The sequence below is a fragment of the Dysidea avara genome, chromosome 2 (genome assembly GCF_963678975.1).
Source record: "Dysidea avara chromosome 2, odDysAvar1.4, whole genome shotgun sequence".
Lineage (NCBI taxonomy): Eukaryota > Metazoa > Porifera > Demospongiae > Dictyoceratida > Dysideidae > Dysidea > Dysidea avara.
In genome coordinates, this window is record NC_089273.1 from 25,936,379 (window position 1) to 25,958,684 (window position 22,306).

Below are 22,306 nucleotides of genomic sequence, written 5' to 3' on the forward strand. Positions count from 1 at the left end.
AATGGTTTAGTCCTCTGCTAGCTACAGAAACAGGAGTACCTGAGTGCAATTTCTTCATACAGTCTCTCAATTGGATCATTTCTTTTGATGTTTACTGATGTGTGTTGAATACTAGTTTTCCACAATAGGCCAATTGCATTAATGTGGGTCTCATTGTGGTTGTAAACAAGTGTTGAACTTCTATTTCCTTACCAATAAGACACTTCTTATCAGGTTTATTCATGAATAAGAGACCTCCACACATCAAAGTAACCATTGTCTAAGCATTATTAATAACCTACATATTATATATTTCAGTCTATAATATGTGACTTGCTTTACAATAATGTACAGTTCTATAAACTAAAGCTATAATGAGCATACAAGCATATTTGTTTGGTGTGAAAAGATAATATTTATATAGGCTTCCAGGGACATATGTAATTATCTAATTATTGTGCTTACAAGAATTTAGGAAGCATATGTTCTGTACATTAGCATCCACACTATGTAATGGTCCAATTTCCTGTCATGGTCAGCAGTTATAGTAATTCTTAATGGATTTGCTAACCATATGTACTTGTAGTTGATGTAATCACCTCTGTTATAAAATTGTTTTTAGACAATGGCAGTTGGAGATACCTGTACACAGGGTAAGACACTTAGCCACAAACTTTGACAATACTTCGTGGGTTCCTAACAAATTCCAGTTGCACAGGCCACTGCCTAAATAGTTGAGATGTACAATACTAGGATTTTTCAGTGGATAAACACCCCTCAGGACTAATGTAATAATCATGTCGGCTCTGCCTTGGTAGTTATTTTGTAATTCCTTATTGGTTGTTTATAGGAGCTCATTTAGCAAGGAGTATAAGACACTGTTTTCTTTATTGGTAAGGGAGCTACTATTTTTGCTAATGGTTACACATTTTTTGGCCAACTGCAAATACCCTTCTCTAGTATTTTCTCTCATTTTATAAAGGTACAACACAATTTAGCCAAACCAGCAGTAGTCTAGCTTACACTCTAAGTGTTCATATTAGTGAACTTGTAAATGGTGGATGTATTGACGTCTGGTGCTAATTGTAATTACACCATAAATGTTACTTCATCTCAATGGCAGGGCAAACAGGATGTTTGTGTCTTCATCATGTGTGAAAATAATTTATGCATGTGCTGTGAGAAAACTACGTAATGTACGTCTGTGGTGAAGTAGTTACGTATAACTAATGTGACTGTAAATCAGTTTTGATTTTATGCTGTGTGTATGAAATTACGAGATGAACATGTTGCTTCTGGAATTGGTTCTACTGCTGACAAGTGTATGTGTTTTATTATTATCACTACTACTAACATTAGTTCCAGCTGTGTAAACTCATTTGGACTCGATGGACCCAAGCCAATATCATCGTTGGCATTTTTGACCTTTTGAAAGCCGGAAGCAAAATTTTTCCAATGACTGAGTGATAAAAGAAATACGGAACAAACTGTTTGTGTGTATGGGCATCGTGTTGATGATAAGTGCAGTGATCAAGGATGTTCTGCTACAAAACTTCAGACATTTTGTGGACCTTGCTGAAATGTGCTATGCTATATATACCAACAGAACATTGTCTAGCTACAGGTGAGACATATGCTGTCTTCTGGTAATGAAAGAAGCTAAAACTTTGAATCTTTTCATAGAATTGAGTTGTGAGCAGTTGGTAATTATACTAAGAAAAAAAAGCTAACACTACTGGTTACTAAGATGTCACAAACACTTTTGACTGCTTTTCTATGGAGGTGATATCGTGGATGAGCATTTTCGGTAGGAAGGCAACCTCCACAAAGGTTCAAACGATGTTACTACAGTAAAGTGAGTAAACACAGTAAATGCAAAACTTTTGGAACTCTGTGTTCCCAAGAAATGACCTTTGAATTACATTTCTTCTTCTTAACACCATTAATTTTGCAAAGTGCTTTTATTGGATAGCTGTGTAGCACATTGCAACAAGCTACAATATCGGAAAGATCCATACATTAAAAGAAATGATATAGTTTAGATAGCAAATGTGAAATTACAAAATGAAAGTGCTTGAAATGGTTTGACACAATTAATGGGTTACTTGATGGCCAGATGTCCAAGAACGACTTATTGAAGGCATCAAAAACTAATTTGACAACAACCCTGATACCGCATTGCAGAAAATATGATTCTTTCAGAGGTCCTTAGGATATTTTCCCCTTACTGCTCAGAGACCTGCCCTACTAATAATAGTGTAGCGATTCTCAAGTGGCCTGACCAAGTGGTTACTATAAATAATTTGCCGAGCTCAAATTCCAAGGAGTCCTACAACCCTACGACGGCTGTACATACCTTGCATTTGAAGATGGCTCCAGAATGTGCCTTGGAAGATAATATTCACTGTATTATAGTAGTGCCATTTAATATTGTTTAATAATGAAATGTTGCTATTTGCTCTAGACTGAAAACTAATTGGCTACAAATCAAATGCACATAACTGAGTGCAAATTAAATTACTGTATGTAGATAGTGAGCTAATAGGTAATAATTGGAATATTTGCCACTTTGACTATTTGATGGTAGACTGTATGTATAATGTTGTTAGGCATGTAGCTATCTCTATACACTAGAAGTCCTGTGTCCATACTTATCAATTGTTGTGTTATGTTTAATAATATCTTTGCAGCCATATCTAGTAGTTATATTTTAAGGCTGAATGTTTCTTAAAAGTGGGTTATTTTGTTCAAGAGCCCTACATATTTGATCATGTATTGTACACAGTCCATAATAGTGTTTTTGCTACATGTAACAGTAGACTCAATGTTATAATTAAATATTGCTTGTATCATAATTAAAATTGTTATGGTATGTGTAAGGTTTCCTGTGTACTAATGGATTTCTCATGACTTCATGTTGGCTGTTGCTAAACTAATTTTATAAACAAACCATTAAAGTGGTTAAATTTATAAACTGACTACTGATGAATCTATGGGTAAGAGCATGTACAATGACAAATGTGACTAGCTGAGCAAAAACCAGTCATTTTCGCACCTTTCATTTTATTGCTTCTCTGTTATCTATAGTAACAAAGGAGTGGACAGCCAAAGTTTGAGCCGAAATGAATAATCTTGGAGTTATGGTGTTAGACAGTTATGAAACAAAGATTTACTTGCTCTCCATAAACAGGTGAATCTGATGGTGTTATTGATCTGAGCTTTGTTTCAGTGTATACTGAAGTGATTAAAATGTGCATAAATTTTTATGTAGCATGTATATTTTTACCTCAATACATTTTGCGGTTTTCGCTCAGCGGGTCACAAATAATACAATCTACCTGTGTGATCAGAATGATTTCAAATTCAGTGATATCTGCATCTGTATGTCACTTAGCCATGTGTCTACATAACAATCCATTAGCATTGACCACAATAATGCCACTTTTCATGGCAATGAGAATTTTAAAATGACTGGATAATTGTGATATTACATGGATTAGGATTTAATGTTACTTTATTATCCCAAGCAGTTGCTTGGCACTTATTCCACATAGCATGTGTGCTATGAAATCATTTTTAAAAGCTTGACTGTAACAATAGTGTGGTTGTTGTGGCATTATTGTGGTCAATGCTAACAGATTGCTATATAGAAATACTTGTAGATACCACATGGTTATGTGACATACAAATGCTGATAATACTTAAAATCACCAGACGTCATTAGTGTATGGTTACTAATGTACATGAGAGTACATAGATAGCCTTTTATTATTATTACTAGGCCCAGGGCACATACAACCACCAGTGGGGCAATCTACAAATGAGGCATGCATGTACAACAGTGCATGACCAGCACAGTGTGTGTGTGGATGGAAAAGATGCATATACAGTTAACATAAACAAAATATGCAATTAAAATTGTGAGTGCCTGCTACTATTACGTTGTATTGAATACCCGACCATGGAACACCACATAATGCATGATTCTCACAAGTTGAGGTGCAAGTGCATGCTCTCATATCTATGGTAATGAATCTCATGCCTGCAAGCAATGAAGCTTAAACATCCATTAGCTAAGCAGTCCATAAAATTTAGTCCTCATGTTAAAATTATAATGAGGATAAATCACGGTACTGGATTAAGACATGGCTGCTGAAGTTTCCAAGAGTATACCTCAATGATAAAAGAAGCAGGGTATTTCACTAGAAACTGTTATCTGAGTTATTTTTAATATGAGCTGGGCCATATGTCCTAAAATGATAACTACAAGATGAAATAAAATTTTGGAGGACACAGCTGATCACTGTGAAAGATGGCAGTACCTTAAATAGGATAAAAATCCATTACCAGAAAATAAAGGATATGCCACCAAGAAAAAGTACAATTCCATTGTGCGGTAGCATTGCAGACTGTAACTATGTAGAGTCTATAGACACAATAATATAGTTTACATGTTGGTAAATAAACAGCAGCAAGCACAACCACACAGCAATTATCAGCCTAAGGGCACATTTTGTGTATGTAGTGTTTGTCAGGTTGTATGGAATGTAATTACGGCAGTGTTTATTATAGTCTCCGTCTCAAAGTAAAATAATGGTGATGACAAAACAACCAATTAAAATGAAATGAAACAAACAAAACCACAATTGTTTTAATCAACAAGAATACAGCTTTCCACTAAACGCAGCTCAGTGGAGACAACAGGGAGCTATGTTGACTGTAGCTTTGTGCTCCTATGAATGGCCAGTACAGCAGAATGTAATAGTGAAAATGACAAAGCACAGTGCACCCAGGAAAGTGTCTGGTTGTAAGAGATGCTGTGCTTCTGTGACAAAGTGATCTCAGTCCTGGCACTGAAAGGCTTCAGGTTGAGAGCTATGCAATCTCACACACAAACTTATCAGCTGAAAACTGTGCCAGCGTTCTCCACACCAGATTCCTTTAGTGCAACTTGCTCATGCAGCTATAACTACTGTTTGTATCAGCGTTGAAACCGGGTCGGGTCAACCTGGTCACATTTTCTCCGGGTCATCCGGGTCCGACCAGATTTACAAATTATCCGGGTCTGACCTGGATTGGATCACGTGAGAAACGAAATTGTTTGTTTGACGACGTGGAAACTTATAAACGCTATCGCATAGCTTTTTCGTGAGCCACGCCCGCTTATCGCGTTACCAACATACGCTCAGCTACGCCCATTTAGTATGTAGCACGAAACTGAGGGTATCTATGGCTATTGTCAGTAGGTGATGACCTTTTTTTGTTTTTTTTGTTTGTTTTTTTTTGGTCTTCAACCTACAGCTAGGCTGAAGTTGCAATATTTACTCAACATGAATCGAACACTCAAAATGTAGTCTCGCTCGAGACTAGCCGAAACATAGCTCTTATCGCACGCCTCGGCTTTAATTAATCCGGGTCACATCCGGGTCAAATCCAGGTCAGTGGGTCATCCGGGTCAGCAGTAGTGACCCAGTTTCAACGTTGGTTTGTATCATTATGTATTTTTAATTAACATTGCACTATAAAGCTTTTTACTACTACTTACTACTACTACACAATGGCCTGCCAGGCCCAATGCTAGCTGAGTGCCGGCACATTAATGGTGTGACAATGGCATAATGATGTGTAACACAATACTGTACAGCATACAGAAGATGTAGTTTATAGCTACCATAGAACTGTATGCAGCAAATGTATTATTGGCACTGAACACTGGAGATGGAAATTATTCAGCTATCAAGCTAGGTAAAGGATGAACAGAAGTATACAAAATAATACAAATACACAACAAACAATCATGTTAACATGAAAACATACTCTTAGTCTTGTACATCACATGGAGGGTATCCACTGGCACCTGGCATGGCAACTTGGAACTCACTGCACCATCTGAAAACAGCTTAGAAACATTTAAACATACTTTTAATCTTGTTGTTTCTCCTTCACACAATCTGAAATTAAAGCATGGGTGTCATACTGGACGTTATATATAATTATATGTACGTTTAAGTCATCAGCACGAACAGGTGCAACGATTGTACGGTTGTGCCTTCGTTCACAGACGAATCTATCCCCGGTTAGTTCATGTCTCTAGGCCTCATAGTTTTCGAGAACATTAATTATTATTTGTTTATGACGTAATTTTAACCGCATTTCTTATTATTCTTAGTACTTGGTTGTATAATTATTAGCTGCTGTCAGATGGCTACATGTGTCAGCCAGGTTTCATGCACATTTTAACATTCAGCTCATGCCATGACTCCAACAAGTTTTAAGAGGCATCAAGAATCGTCAAGCTGGATCTCATCCCACAAGGATTAGATTATACTTATAGCAATTCATATCATGAAACAGATTAACTTCATTGTCGTAGGAACCTTACTCATACCTAATATCATACTGTGGGAATCATGCTGCATTGCCTTTTTGGAGTTGGAGAGTTTAGATGCCACCTCATGAACTGGCCAAGCTATCCAGGCAGCTAGTCGTCCCCTTTGAACAGTGAGAACATAACCATGTAACTCCTGCACGTGATATATTGGTTAATTTATTTTGTTGTTATTATTTGCACAATCAGTACAGTCTCACCACAGAATGTATAGTCAACCATTTTGCACCAAGGAATAGTCAGCAAACTCATCATCAGGATACATGGATGAAAGCTGGCCAGAGCTACCGGCTTGAAAGATCTTGGAGGGACAGAACCTGTCTTGCCCCAAAAATCTTTCCCACTCTAGTATACAGATATATTTACTACTATTCAGTTGGCTACTGAACAAGTATCAAACTATTTGATGCCATTGCAGTTAAGGCCTTGTACATTAACCAAACTACCTCCACAATCAACAGACTGTGTGAGGCACTTGAGGAGGGGCTCCAGCCAGATACTGCGTCCCAACAGGACAACAATGGGTGAGTGACATTATTGGAACTTTGAAAAAGTTATAAGACCCTTTTTACAGATTTGGCCACACATTTGAGTTATTAATAACTAACTGATATGTATCAGTGTATAATATGTGACTTACTCTATGATGATGTACTGTTCTGTGTACTAGCTAATACAATAATAATGCTATATCATTTCTTTTGTGTAAAAGGCAACATGTAGTTGGCTTCAAAACAGGTGGATAGATTGTTTTTTACAGACAGTTATTTCAGGCAGCATATGTTCTTTACATTAGCATCCACACCTGCTGTGAGGTCAGCAGTTACTTCATTTGATTATTGCTAACCACAAGTAATTTAAAAATTGTTTTTAGACAATGGCAGTTGGAACTTTGACAAAAAATTGCCTACTCTGTGGGTTCCTAAGTTCCTAACAAAATTCCAGTCACACAGGCCATTGTCTAAATAAGTAAGACATGCATTGCTAGGGTTCTTCAGTGGAATGATGTACTGATTACCTCAGCTCTGGGTACTGGGGTTGTTTATCCAATTCTGCCAGCATAAAAATATTATGTGACTATTACATCTCTCTAGCCACAAGTAACTTAGCCAGTAGTACTCAAAATATATGATTGCATATCCAAGTAGGTATAATGATTAAATATATTACAAAGGCCATATCCTCTACCATACAGACAACATCCGTCAATAATAAGTGTTAATGTGGTATTATTACATCATATAGTGTCATGTGTGGCTTTGTGTAAGTAACAAAAGATATAAAAAGAGATGCAACATCGTCATTTTTCATTTGCAAAATATGATTTATAAAGGAAGTGTAATCTTTCTGCTGTGTTTCTTGAGGAGCACAGTTTGTGTTCCATTGTCCGGATTCTACCCCTATGGTGAAGGTCTCAATGAGCTCAACCAGCGACTTGCCATTGGTGATTCCTCATTTGACTGTGTTTTTCCAAATCAGGTGTACCGTTTCTGCAACACTCCATTCTTTGATTTATGTGTAAGTATATAAATTACATTATTACATGTTGTACCCTTAGCTCTGTTAGTATCTAACATAGGTGATGTCATCTTTAGCTAACCAAAACTGCACATCTACAGCTTGTATATTGTGTAGATCATGGAAGCTTGCATGTTTCATAATGTTCTTTGACACAGAAGCTTTGTTATTACAGTGTGGTTACATGTTGAACTTGACTGTTCACAAAGTATTATGTTACATAGCTATAATGTGTACCAATAATATAAGTTTTCAAGTACCTTTACTTTTCTATGCAGAATGTTTGCTGCACAGAAAGATTTTTGGTAGTCATGTATGGTATATACTGTTAACTGTATTACAATTTTAGATAACCACAGATGGTGGAACAAATTTTGGAGATGAACCAATACAGTATACTACACAACAATTTCCACTGGGAGGAGATAATTATTTAGTTGCTCCTTTTTGGGTGAATATTGATACAACGGTCAATGGAGATGTGTGGTTTCGGGAGAGCACTGTTCCTGCTCTTCTACAAAGAGCTGATGAAGATGTAAGAAGAGCATTTCCTTTTTTACCACAATTCTCAGCCACTCACCTCTTCATTGGTACTTGGGATGGTGTTGGGGCTCGTGGTGGGTCAACTTCTCAGGTAAGCAGAATTTGTCACTAATGTTAGAATGATACACCATAGTTCACTAAGATTTAGTAAAGTTTTCTTGTAAATGTTTTTGCAATATTCAAACAGTTGTCCAACTGACTGAAAGTTTAAATAATGTACTGTATAGTAATAAGCCTATGAATAGTACGTACATCCAATATTGTTATTCAGTGTGTAAACAGTGCTCAAGGTGGGGGGGGGGGAGAGAGCTGATGTGAAAATTCCAAAGGGGGACAAAGCTGAAACTGAAACTGCAAGCTGAAATTGGATTTCCACTATTTCTATTTCAAAAGGGTATTTTTTCACAGAAGAATCATAGGAATGCTTGTCTTTTTGCAGTGCTGGAATTTTTGTTAGGAATGCACCATAAAGTTCAGTGCATGTGTGCACCACATTTATGGCAGTGTCTTTAACAAATAAACTATACAGTGCCACAGTACAAATTTGGTACAACATAAATTAAAACAAGTTTGCTGTGCTGTAACTAGCATACTTTGTACAACAGTATACAAAGCACGCACGCACGCACACACAATTACACTAATACTCTGTTATGTTCTGTTTTAGAGAAATACATTTCAAATGGTGTTGGCAACTAATGGAGAAATGAGTTATGCCATACACTTGTATGCTGATGACTTAATTCAGTGGAGTTCAAGTGGTGGTACATTTGCTCAATCTGGACTTTCTTGCGGTAACATGGCTCTAACTCATCCTGCATCGGGTACATCTAACATCATCAACATCGATGATAGTACTAACACTGGAGAAAATGGAAAATATGTTTATTGTCTTACCGACTTAACAGAGCCATTAAGTATGTATTCACTTTAAATGTTATGTATGTACATATCATACTGTATATACATTATGTATAATATATGTGATGTGTTACGTAGGCTTCTACAGCCAAGATTCAAAATTGTACTTTTAAAACATGGCCAATTTTAAAATCATACAGCTATGCAGGCCAAAAATGACTGCAGTGATTATTAATAACAATAATATTACAAAATGTACTAACAAGAATATCACTGCAATTATTCCATGGCAGCTATTAAATCATCCAGGGCAATAGTACTATGCAGTATATGTATTGGGGATCATGAATGTTTGGGCTTTTCTGGCCAAAAATATCCCCTTAAAACCAGCCTTCATGGCGTCTTTGCAGTATTGGTTAGGTATAACCAAGTCCAAAAGTGCCTTCAGTATAACCTTAAATATTTCCAATAGGTTGCTATTAGTGCTGAAACGAATAGCAATTTTTACTATTTGAATAGTTGTGAACAAAACGACTGAATATTAGATTATTCTTTAAGCTTATACTTCTGTTGAATAAGTACTGAAACCTTTTGTTAGGGAGCAAGGTAGCTAAAGCGTAAGAGCTGCTTCTATAGTATCGTTTCTAAAATAGAGTTTTTACAGCAAAGAGACATCACTTCGTTTGCAATCTTAAGTTTCAAAACTGGTTTTTCCATCTGAATACAGTGTACAAAGTGCTAACGGTTATTCGAATAGTGTGTTAACAAATCGGATAGTGCCATACCGACTGAATAGTCAAATAACTGAATAATCGTTTCAGCACTAGTTGCTATATACTTGCTGCAAAATTAATAAAGAATTAGCTATTTAGTGGAATTTTCTACTGACAGCCTGCAGCTGACTGATTGATTCTTCGGACAAACATAACTTGATGATGGCTAAGACTGCAAGCTTTATTGTTTTACTGTTTGACATCACTTCAGCCCAAAAGGTGCCTTAATTGGTATACTGCAGTACCTACCTACATTTGCATTCTTCATGGACTTACCTGTGTCCTCCTTTGTGTCTCATTTTATCTTTGCTCAAAGTGTCGATTTGCAGTAGCACCATGCACTGGCTTGCTTCCCTTCATTAGTGCCGGGAATTATCCAAGTTTTTCTTTGTGATTGAATTGATTGCGATGGTCCTTCCTTCTCATAGTGTTTTTCATTTGTAACGCTGGATAATGGGCTAAACATAGCTGAAAATATAACATGCACAAGTTTGTCAGCCATAATTATGTTGTAAAAAGTAAACAAACAAGTATAAGGAATTTTAAGTTTGATTATACACCTGTAGGGATCATAGAAATAAAAAGTAGTAAAGCAAGGGAAGTCACATGCACTGCACCTGCAGATATACTAACGGACATTTAGTCCCTAATTCATTCATAGATATAGACTGAAGTAGGGATTAAATGTCCACCAGTATATATTTAGCAACCCCCCCTTGTTTTATTACTTTTCTTTCTATGATCTCTTGTGTTGAACTTAAAATTGTTTTTTCTTGTATTTCATACCCTGGCTGTTTTGTAAATGCACGACTCTTCATATTCAAAGTTCTGGTAATATTCGTTAGGCTTGAATACCAGGAAATTGTTGCATGACAATGAAAATGATGATCTTTGGCTCTCATCTCTGAGATGATAGGGTAAAATTAGGTGTGATATTGTATGTAGATGTCTTATCCAAATACAGTACTTCAATTGTGTTGATGGTCAATGTATTGTTAGGTGTGATGGAATTTCATATGACTGCAAAGAACTTGAATTTACAGTAGTGCAACTGAATTTGCTTTCCATGGCCAAACGTCGTACAGTACGTCTTGATGAGAGTAGAATACTCTGTTTCCATCCACCCACGTTCTCATTGAAAATTAATGATTTTTGTTGTTCTCCTGTCTAAATATTTTGTAGCAGACACGAAGCCTATTACTAATGCCAACCATTGTAAAAGAGCTTTGATACAAGAAAGAAACTGCTATGAATCTTAATGACTTCCATATGCACGTTAATTTACATAATTGTGTAAGAATTTAAATAAAAATAAACACGAGAAGGTGAATAAAAACACTACACATTAGTATTTAGGTACAAGCAAATAAGGTTGTAAGCTACAGTGTATTAAATAAAAGAGAGCAATGTTCACCTCTTTATATTACTGGTTGCCACAAAAGCTCAAGTGACCACAAACAGACTATACTGTAGTCTGACAAAAATTTTGTTTGAGAAATATTGAGTGTCACTACACTGCATCTTTATAGGTTCTGTATTTCATTATTAAAATAATTATAATAGCACTGCACATCTACACTCATTATTGAATACATATTATAATACAATTTTACTGTTGCATATACTGTATTATATGCAGTGAACTGACCTGCATTGACTTATACCTGTTACAAATCAAGCCTACATAATACTGACTCAGTGATGTACTGTATTTATCACCATATAGCTTGTGTGATAGATGGTCGGAATTACCAGATTGGAGAGCAGATACAACCAAACTGTTCTGCTAGATGTATATGTGAAGAAGATGGACAGTTTGACTGTGAAGCAGTTTCTTGCCCAGTTGATGGCCCACCATGTACAATTTTTGGGCATCCACACTATGCTACCTGGGATAATAGATTTTATCATTATAGTGGAAAATGTGAATACTATTTAGCTAAACCGTGTGACAGTGATGCATTTCTTATATCAACTGTCAACAGTCATTGTGGAATTTTTTCGTCTTGTGTTGAACAAGTTAGAATTGTGATCCCAGATCATAGTCCTAGAGAAATCTTATTGTCTAGTGGACACAGAAATAGAGCCACTATCACAATAGATGGGCAGTTACAAGAAGACACTGGTGATATAGCTATCATTGCATCACCTACACTGGAAGTAGTACGAGTTGGTGGAAATCCAATTGTGACCCTCAAGGGTCATGGTGTTCGCATAAAATATGATGGACATCGCAGTGCTAAAGTATATGTTGCTAAATCGTTGCGAGGGCAAGTATGTGGGCAGTGTGGTACGTATAATGGAAATCCATTTGATGACTTTACTACACCGGATGGTGACGTTGTAGTTTCACCAAATGTATTTGCAGATAGCTGGGGAGTCCCTGGTTGTTTGGCAAAAAGGGATGCATCAGGATATGAAGGATGTTACAATGATTCTGCTACTGTAGAAGAGGCACAAATGAGGTGCAATGTAATGACAGAGGGAAGTTTTGCTGACTGCAATGCTGTAGTGGATCCTACGTTTTATATCTCCGCTTGTGAATTTGACTACTGTTGTTGCTTGCTTGAAGAACGTGAGGAGTGCTATTGCAGTGCTTTAGCTGTCTATGCTGCTGCTTGTGCTGACGCTGGAGCTCAACCATCAAACTGGAGAGATGAATATGGCTGCCGTAAGCTTTGTATTGTACAATCACTATACCATGAAAGAATATTATAAAATTTATTGTTTTAGTGTTTAAAGTATGCAGTGTCATTGTTGGCTTAATTTTTATGCATAAACAAGCCCTATTACATCGAGGATGTTGGTGTATTATACATTATTGTATACTATGAAATTGATTTTGGTGCCTTTTAGCTGTCAATTGTTCAGATGGTATGGTATATCAGGAGTGTGGTCCAATTTGTCCTCAGACATGTGATAACAAAGATGAAAACTGTGATGGCGGTTGTGCTGCAGGTTGTTTTTGTCCTTATAAACAATATCTACTTGATGGAGTATGTGTGGATGAGGAAGTGTGTACAGGTAATGTATGTTTGTGTGTATCAGTGAATATACAGTAGTAGTTAGATGCATAAGACATATCTGCAAAATAAATTTTTCAGTGGCTTGTCTACACACCAAAAAGCAAAAAAAAGCAGGTTCAAGCCAATACACGTACTGCATGCTATGACAATTACACTGTCTAAATACTATGAAAACCTGTGTATACTTTTATTAATTCCTGCAGCATGTAACATTGATGGTGTTTTGTATGAAGAAGGTACACAACTACAGCCTAACTGCTCTACTCGTTGCACTTGTTATAATCGGGAGTTTCAGTGTGAATCACAACCTTGTTTGGCTGATGGAGCAACTTGTATTGCTGCTGGTGATCCTCACTACCAAACATTCGATCTCCATTACTATGAATTTCAAGGAGATTGTGAATACATCCTATCTAAACCATGTGACAGTGATGAGTTCACTGTTGTTGTCCGAAATGCTGCAAAGAATGCCTATCTCTCATCTGCAGATCAAGTAACTATTTCTGTTCCAGGAGATGGAGTAACCATAATACTGGGAAGGGGTAGTGGAGGAACTATTACAGTCAATGGTGTTCTAGAGTCTGATGTTAGTGTTGGGGTGATCTATCAGTCAGATAAAGTACAAGTACTGAGAGTTGGTGGACATCCACAAGTTGTACTTCTTGAGCAAGGTGTTAGAATATTTTATGATGGGGTAAATCGTGTTGAGGTCACTACATCTACCATATGGCAAGACAAACTGTGTGGACTATGTGGTAACTACAATGGTGATCCATCAGATGACTTCATGGATCAAGATGGTAATCAAATTGCCACAGCAGAACAGTTTGCTAGTAGCTGGGCTACAGGGGACACAACATCTTGTGGTATACTTGATGAGGCACCATTATGCGTTGGGGACGACAGAGAACAAGCCATAAAACGATGTGCTGTTCTGAATGGGGAATTTTTTTCACCATGCCATTCAGCACTTGGTTATGAGCCATTTGAAGATTACTGCATAATTGATGTCTGCAACTGTATTCATGAGAATATACATCAGTGCTTCTGTGAAAGTTTAGCTACATATTCTTCTGCATGCACGGCCGCTGGAGTGGTGCTGCAAGGTTGGAGAGACTACTATGGCTGTTGTAAGTTAAAAATACTAATACTATTAACACCATGTATACACATGATATGTATTACTCAAAACTGATAAAGTACATTTTACCACAAGACACAATACCGTGATTCTTATAAAATTGATTACTATAGTGCTCTACATCCAAGTAAAAAGACTGGGAGCACTTTGATGTATATCGCTTCATATTCAGCTTGCATGTTATTGCATTGTAATTGCCAGCATTACACATTTGTTACTGGACAATATAACTACTGTATTATCCAAGTAAATTCTTTGAAGTATGGCTAATGTATTATAAATATTTACATGTACTGTATTGTCTATTAATAGCTGATGGATGTCCAGTGGACATGACATTCCAGCAATGTGGTCCAGTGTGTCCTCAGTCATGTGATAGTACTGATGCGACTTGTCATAGTGGATGTGCTGAGGGATGCTTTTGTCCTGATGGACAAATTGTCAATCAAGATGGAGAATGTGACGACTTTATGCCTTGTCCAGGTGAGACAAATTCAACTGTAAATCTGCCCATGGTCTGTATATTCAGAAGTTTTTAATATAATTATATATACTGTCAAAAAGTTCTTTGAAATACTAATCAATCCAACCTAGGTCAGTGTGCAGTACTTACTGATCCTGATAATGGAATGGTGGACTGTTTACTGGGAGATGATGGAGTACCAACTGAAGGAGACACTTGCACTTACCAGTGTGATGATGGTTATGAGTTGTCTGGTGATATGATGAGGGAATGTCAGGGTGATGGGACATGGACTGGTAGTGATCCTACTTGTGATCTAGGTGAGAATAATATGCAGTCTGGATTTGATTTACTTTAAGTTATATAACAAAATTAGTTGTCTTCAATTGTTATATCATCAAATTACATTTACTGTATTTCAGTGATACAATGTCCCACACTTACTGCTCCTGATAATGGAATGATTTCTTGTACTGGTAATGAGGTTGGAGACACTTGTACCGTCTCATGTGATGATGGTTATGAGTTGGGTGGTAGTGAAACTAGGACCTGTCAGGGTGATGGTAGTTGGAGTGGAACTGATGCTACTTGTTCAGCAGGTATACAAATGACCCTGGATACAATATTTATAATTATATTGAGTTTATTATATCCACCATAATTACATATGTTATCTCTATCTCTTTGCCAGATTAACATGTTTAAATAATTTAAGCTAATTTTAATCCACTTTTTTGTGATTAGTAGATACTGTATGAATAAAACTGTGTTTTGACTTACTAGTACAATGTCCCACACTTACTGCTCCTGATAATGGAATGATTTCTTGTACTGGTAATGAGGTTGGAGACACTTGTACCATCTCATGTGATGATGGCTATGAATTGAGTGGTAGTGAAACTAGGACCTGTCAGGGTGATGGTACTTGGAGTGGAACTGATGCTACTTGTTCAGCAGGTATACAATAACCCTGGATTTATAATTATTAAGTTCATTATATCCACGTACGTCTGTCTCTATGCCATATCAAGATTAACATGTTTAGATTTCATTGATTTTCTCCAATGTAAAACATCGGTTATACACTAATCTCTCATATTTACTTGTGTATTTCCTAATTATAATCTATTTACTTTGTGATTGTTGGTACTGTATGAATAAATTTGTGGTTTTATCTTTCACTAGTTCAATGTCCCACACTCACTGCTCCTGATAATGGAATGATTTCTTGTACTGGTAATGGTGTTGGAGACACTTGTACTGTCTCATGTGATGATGGTTATGAATTGAGTGGTAGTGAAACTAGAACCTGTCAGGGTGATGGTACTTGGAGTGGAACAGATGCTACTTGTTCAGCAGGTATACACTGGATAAAATATTTATAATTCTTAAGTTCATTATATCCACATATGTCAGTCTCTATGCCATATCAAGATTAACATGTTTAAATTTTATTGATTTTCTCCAATGTAAAACATCGGTTATACACTAATCTCTCATATTTACTTGTGCATTTCCTAATTATAATCTATTTACTTTGTGATTAGTTGGTACTGTGTGAGTAAAGTTGTGTTTTTATCTTTCACTAGTACAATGTCCAACACTTTCTGCTCCTGATAATGGAATGATTTCTTGTACTGGTAATGGTGTTGGAGACACGTGTACTGTCTCATGTGATGATGGTTATGAATTGGGTGGTAGTGAAACTAGGACCTGTCAGAATGATGGTACTTGGAGTGGAACTGATGCTACTTGTTCATCAGGTATATTATAAGCACAATATGTATACATTAAATACATTGCCCATTAACCTCAGGGATCCTTACTATGGATTCCTGACAACTATGTATGTTTTCCAAGCATATGTGTGTATCTTTTGGTTATGGATACATTGAACATTATTTGAAGACAAAGCAAGGAGCAAAAATACCAGCATAATAGGACAAAACTCAAGCAAAATGCACATGACAATTTGCTTGAGAAAATTGAAAGCACATAACCGCATTAAATTAAGTCAATTTATGCATTGATGAAACTAAGATGTGTGTGATTCTGTCCATCTGTCAGAATTTTGCAATAGGAGTATCACAAGTGATTCACAACAAATAGAAATGCTCTAATCGAGCAGCTATCAATTGCATTTATTCTATTAGAACAACCCCTCTAAAAACCTTAGTGAACACAGCTCAACCTGAACTTGCATATGTGGTTAATAAATTCTAACATAGAATACTTATTGAGAAAAATTAATAGGAGGAAGACAAAAAGCATTATAAACTGATCCCCACCTTTGATATAATATTTTGAATACCACAATATCTGTAGTAACACATACCATACAGTATACATGTAATATATTGTATACAAATATATTAGTTTTGGCTTCTTGTCTGTAAATTATGAACTGCAAAGTCTGCTACATATGTTGTGCAAAACCAAGGTGTCATAAATGATTTACAATCATTGCATACAGCTTGGTTTACAATTTCATTTAGCCTAACAATTTTTAGATATCCATGTGCTGTATCTGCAAAATTCCTTACATTGTCTGAGTAGTTAGTACTGATCGCCTTCCCTCTTGTACAAAAAGGATTGCACCAGTCTTCATTGTGGTAATGTGTAAGGCTATGGTAGAATGATTGGCAGTCTTTTCAGTTAACTTTCGTCATCATGCTTGCCAGTTTATTAATATTAAGTACTGATGTCACTACTAGAGTTACAAAATACATGGTAAATAGTCACGCACGCTAAAGTAAGTTAATGACTAACAACACTATGCAGCTAAGTGGGCAGAGAGAGACGTTACTGAACACACTACAGTGTCATTACAGATTGCTATTCTACATGCACTTGCTCGAGTCACTTCTCAAGTAGAGTAATGCCCTCACCTAAATCCATACAATGTGTATATTAGACTTCCCAGATAATATTACATTGTATACTATTTCATAACTAAATAGTGAATTTAAAAATTGTTAATTTAGAAATGGAAGTAGGGATCAAGTGATAAAAACTACTGAAACAAGTGATTTGAATGATGGCAACTATTACAACATAGCTTTGTGGGGAAATCCTTACATTGGTATCTCACCACGTCACCATATATGTTCAATGCCAAAGTAGGGATTTCCCCACAAAGCTATGTTGTAATAGTTGCCATCATTCAAATCACTTGTTTCAGTAGTTTTTATCGCTTGATCCCTACTTCCATTTCTAAATTAACAATTTTAAATTCACTAGTTTGTTAACTTTTTTTGGTATAGGTATATAGCTATTATTGATCTTTGGCACTGACTGCTCTATTAGAGTATCTCGATCTTGCTGCTTGCTTTATGCAAGCTGCTCAATTACTAAATTGAAAGGCATGCAGGGTTTCTATCTCCTGTTTTCTACAATTAGTTACAGCTGGACCATTAATAATGGGCGTGGTCCACTGATCGTTAAGTACGAGCGCGCGCTCTGATTGATAAGGGCGTGGCAGTGTGTTCTTACTTCACTAGGCTGTTTGATCGCTTTGCAAGTGTTGCTATACAGGCATCTACTTGCCCTTACAGTACGGAATCCGTGATTAGTTTTGTGGCATCCGAATACGGCTGCTCTAAGGAAAGTGTCGATACGAATTATTAACGCCTCCGTGACTGAAAAGAAGAGGACGATCCGTAATTGAAGATAAAAGGAAAGGCAAAGCGCGGAAGGCAGACACTCGTCGGAACCCGAAAAGGCACATCCCAGCAGCGAGTTAAATATTGTGGCAAAGAATGGTCATACTTCGCTGCTTCGTTTGGCCTGTAGCCTTGCGAATGTGGTCAGGCAGGCAGGCTGGCAGGCAGGCAGGCTGGCAGGCAGGCAGGCAGGCAGGCAGGCAGGCAGGCTGGCAGGCAGGCAGGCAGGCAGGCAGGCAGGCAGGCTGGCAGGTAGACGAAAATTTCTGTTTTAGCGATTTTTTAGAAATACAATTCCAGCACTTTTCTAGTCGTTTCCTGATATATAACGCTAGAAATAAAGTTAGAAACTTGAAGACTCTTTAGTAAAAGGTTTATTTGCTGTGTGAGATATTTCTAGGATGATTTTTGAGGGATCGAAATTTGAGGCACGCGCCAAATCCACCCCGATCCCTACTTAAACAGTACTATCATACTGTTTGATAAGTTCTGTACAAATGCTGTCATTATATGTCAGTGTGTCATTTTGAAACAAATTTGCAGCTGGGTTGTGCCCAATTCTCACTGATCCTGAAAATGGAATGGTATTTTGTACACTGGGAGATGATGGGATACCAAGTGAAGGAGACTTTTGTGTATACCAGTGTGATGATGGTTATGTGTTGTCTCATGATCCTATCAGGGAGTGTCAGGGTGATGGGACTTGGACTGATACTAAACCAACCTGTGACATAGGTAAGAAATATGCTCTTACTTGACCAAATTGTTTATCTATTAGTATTCATAACTGTTGATACAACAACAAAGTAATTCCTCATTGAGTTGACTGATTATACCAGAATATAGTGTTATATGGTAGTTTTAGCAATTAAATTTTTCAAAATAATTTATTGCTTTTTTAAAGAAGTTGAGTTGTCAATTGTCAAACGTAGAGATGGTCACATTACTGCTAATTCATTATCACATTTGTCGTATTTTACTAGTACAATGTCCCACACTCACTGCTCCTGATAATGGAATGATTTCTTGTACTGGTAATGAGGTTGGAGACACTTGTACTATCTCATGTGATGATGGTTTTGAATTGGGTGGTAGTGAAACTAGGACCTGTCAGAATGATGGTACTTGGAGTGGAACTAATGCTGTGTGCGCACAAGGTATAGTGTGAAGGGTGGGAGGTTGTCATATGCTTTTGATTAGACAGTGTTGCATGTCACGTAAGCTTCACGAAAAGGCATCTAAGAATGCACAGCAACTAACAATGGGACCTGTTTTAGCAGCCACCTGTATAGTAAAGCTATACATTCCCTCAGTGAGGCATTTATACAGTAGTGCAACTGTATGTACCAGCATACTGATTAAGGCCAATAAATTTTAGCTCAAAGGTTACCAGCTTAGGGGCATAGTTGTTGGTGAAGTAATATCCTTTAAACTAGTTTCCACTGTAGTAGCCTGCAAATATGTAAGTTGTTATCCATCTTTTCTGTTTAGTATACATACAATATATGGTATCACAGATTTTATTACATGTATTTCTACCACAAGGCACTGCATGCCCACCACTCGATGTTCCTGATAATGGAATGATCGATTGCTCGATTGGAGGTGATGGAATAGCTGTTCCTGGTGACACATGTACCTACACTTGTGATGATGGTTACATGGTGGATGGTGACATGACTATAACATGTGGTGATGATGGGTCTTGGAGTGATAACACTCGCTGTAAACTAATACGTAAGTCCTGTAGTCTTCATTGTGCTCTCAATCATGATAAAATACAATGTATAGATGCAGTTTAACATATTTACATTATTTTACCAGTATTTCTTCCCTGGTTTTGAACTGTACGCAAGTGCTCTCGGTGAATACATGTAGTAAAAATTTGAAAAAACACTGCCATGATAAATCTATGTTTCTGTATTGTGTCCAGTTAGAAATATTATACTCCATCCTCACCAATAGTATTCCAGTATAAAATATAATGAATAATATTCCCCAGTAACATGCCTGACTGAAGTAATTATAGTCACAGGCATTACTAGAACCACCCATGATTGAGATAAAGCAACTCCTACATTGCAAGCATAATCACCCTTTTCATCTGATCACTTTAAACTGGAGTCCTCACTTTAAACTAGGTTGAACTGGGTAGGTCACAAACAGTGGACCTGGCAGGGGACCAAGGACCTGGGACCTGCAGGAATCTAACTCTTCTTGGAATTTTATGCACTTCACAGTATTCTATACTTGTACTTTTACAGTACCTTATGTTGTTTCAAAACCAAAAAAAAATTCACCATGTTCTAATCTCTAGGTTTACCTTTCTTCACATGTAAAGATACACAAAGATTTACTGTGCAGAGGAGAAAGACATGGCTTTAGGAATTAGTGCACAATCGATAACACTGATAATTGTTCAGATATTTAAAGCTGGTTTTTACCAACACGATTACACCTGTTGTATAATACCTACTATAAGCATCAAAACCAGGGATATGATATATATTATATATGTGTGTGTATATGTGTGGTCATATAATAATACAATAAATATTCAATGTATTGTTGATGTATTGTCTTCAATGTATGTTCTCTGCTTCCACAGGATGTGAAGTGTTACGTGCTCCTCAATATGGTTCAATCAATTGTTCACTGGGTGATGATGGAATACCCACTCCTGGAGACAGCTGTAGTTTCTCATGTTATGAAGGCTACAATATTGGAGACACTACCGCAACTACCTGTAATGATAAGGGCAACTGGGCACCAGCTTTAGCAGCTGAATGTGTGATTGGTAAGTATTGTATGCACAATTGATAGCATTAATGTGTCATATGCACCAACGTATGTACATTATGTGGTTATGCTTTGTATCATAGAAAAAGCAAAGTATCAAATTTACAAGAATGTTGTACCTATCTGAATAAGTAATTTCAGGCCTTCAACCAGTATTTAAGTTTGTGTTGGATTCTGTTAGGCTTGAGTCAAATATGCTCAAAATTTTGTCTAAAATGCTTTCAAGAATTTTCCAAACTTTTTTCATCTATTATTCTCTTCAGTGTTCTCATTATGTTAGCAACATTTCTTTGGAACATTTTAATCAGTGAATGCTCTATTACACTATATCACTACAAAGTGACTGCTCTATTAGGGAGTATTGATCTATGTTCATGGAATTAAGCTCCATAGTTTGAAATATCCACCTAATATACTAGCGTTATGCTGTCATAGCACTCCAGCCAATTATGCTTTTTATTATGCTGCCATATTTGATCAGTCCTACATTCTGTTCAAAAAAGTAGACTGGTTCAGCATGGTGCAAATGTCTAAAGCACACCATGGACAAGCATGCTATAACTATAAGGATTCTGAAGCATGCACTAAGAAAAACATTGATGTCATGGTATAATCTTGCTTGGATTGCTAATGTATGTACATATGTACATATGTACATATGTACATACGTACAAGAATATATATTCTATTAAATGTTCCAATTAACAAACTGTGACCAGATCTGCAAATGGTGGTTCCAATTGCATGTACCTACAACCCTTAACTTGACTTGTGAATTAGGCACCAACATGAAACTTGGCCACATTATACCCCTGACATACCACTATTGGTTGGTATAAAATACATAGAGATTAAAAACATGAGCAATTATGGTTAGTCAAACTTGAGGCTATATGACTCCTTCAGTATATTCAGTCACAATATTGTAAATAAGTTAAGATTGACAGCTGAGTGTATAATAATCAGTTACTAGCTCTAATAGCATTGATACTAGATGGTAATTTAGAGATGGTTTTCTAAAATTATGGTATAGAAGTATGGAAGCATTGGGATGTGTACTAGCTAGAATTGAAATTATGGTGGATTGTAATGGCAATTTCCAGGCCCACATACACTCTCCTGGAACTTTGGATGCACTATAATAGCACAATAT

At 36.7% G+C, this 22,306-nt stretch overlaps 1 protein-coding gene across 3 annotated transcripts in view; it reads left to right on the plus strand.

The window, feature by feature from the left end:
- Positions 1 to 5,329: 5,329 nt before the first annotated feature.
- The window catches only part of LOC136246962 (SCO-spondin-like), a 28,140-nt gene continuing 11,163 nt past the window's right edge, over positions 5,330 to 22,306 (plus strand). The window contains exons 1-17 of one of the 3 annotated variants that reach the window (XM_066038559.1): positions 5,330 to 6,891; positions 7,701 to 7,885; positions 8,235 to 8,519; positions 9,096 to 9,345; positions 11,789 to 12,733; positions 12,919 to 13,086; positions 13,292 to 14,218; positions 14,542 to 14,712; positions 14,824 to 15,012; positions 15,115 to 15,291; positions 15,476 to 15,649; positions 15,878 to 16,051; positions 16,282 to 16,455; positions 18,898 to 19,089; positions 19,338 to 19,511; positions 19,900 to 20,091; positions 20,963 to 21,151. In XM_066038559.1, coding sequence (XP_065894631.1) covers positions 6,774 to 6,891; positions 7,701 to 7,885; positions 8,235 to 8,519; positions 9,096 to 9,345; positions 11,789 to 12,733; positions 12,919 to 13,086; positions 13,292 to 14,218; positions 14,542 to 14,712; positions 14,824 to 15,012; positions 15,115 to 15,291; positions 15,476 to 15,649; positions 15,878 to 16,051; positions 16,282 to 16,455; positions 18,898 to 19,089; positions 19,338 to 19,511; positions 19,900 to 20,091; positions 20,963 to 21,151 — 4,684 coding nt within the window. In that variant the 5' untranslated portion in view covers positions 5,330 to 6,773. Of the gene's footprint in view, positions 6,892 to 6,941; positions 7,886 to 8,234; positions 8,520 to 9,095; positions 9,346 to 11,788; positions 12,734 to 12,918; positions 13,087 to 13,291; positions 14,219 to 14,541; positions 14,713 to 14,823; positions 15,013 to 15,114; positions 15,292 to 15,475; positions 15,650 to 15,877; positions 16,052 to 16,281; positions 16,456 to 18,897; positions 19,090 to 19,337; positions 19,512 to 19,899; positions 20,092 to 20,962; positions 21,152 to 22,306 lie in introns of all 3 variants that reach the window. The other 2 variants (XM_066038560.1, XM_066038561.1) reach the window with 2 other exon arrangements.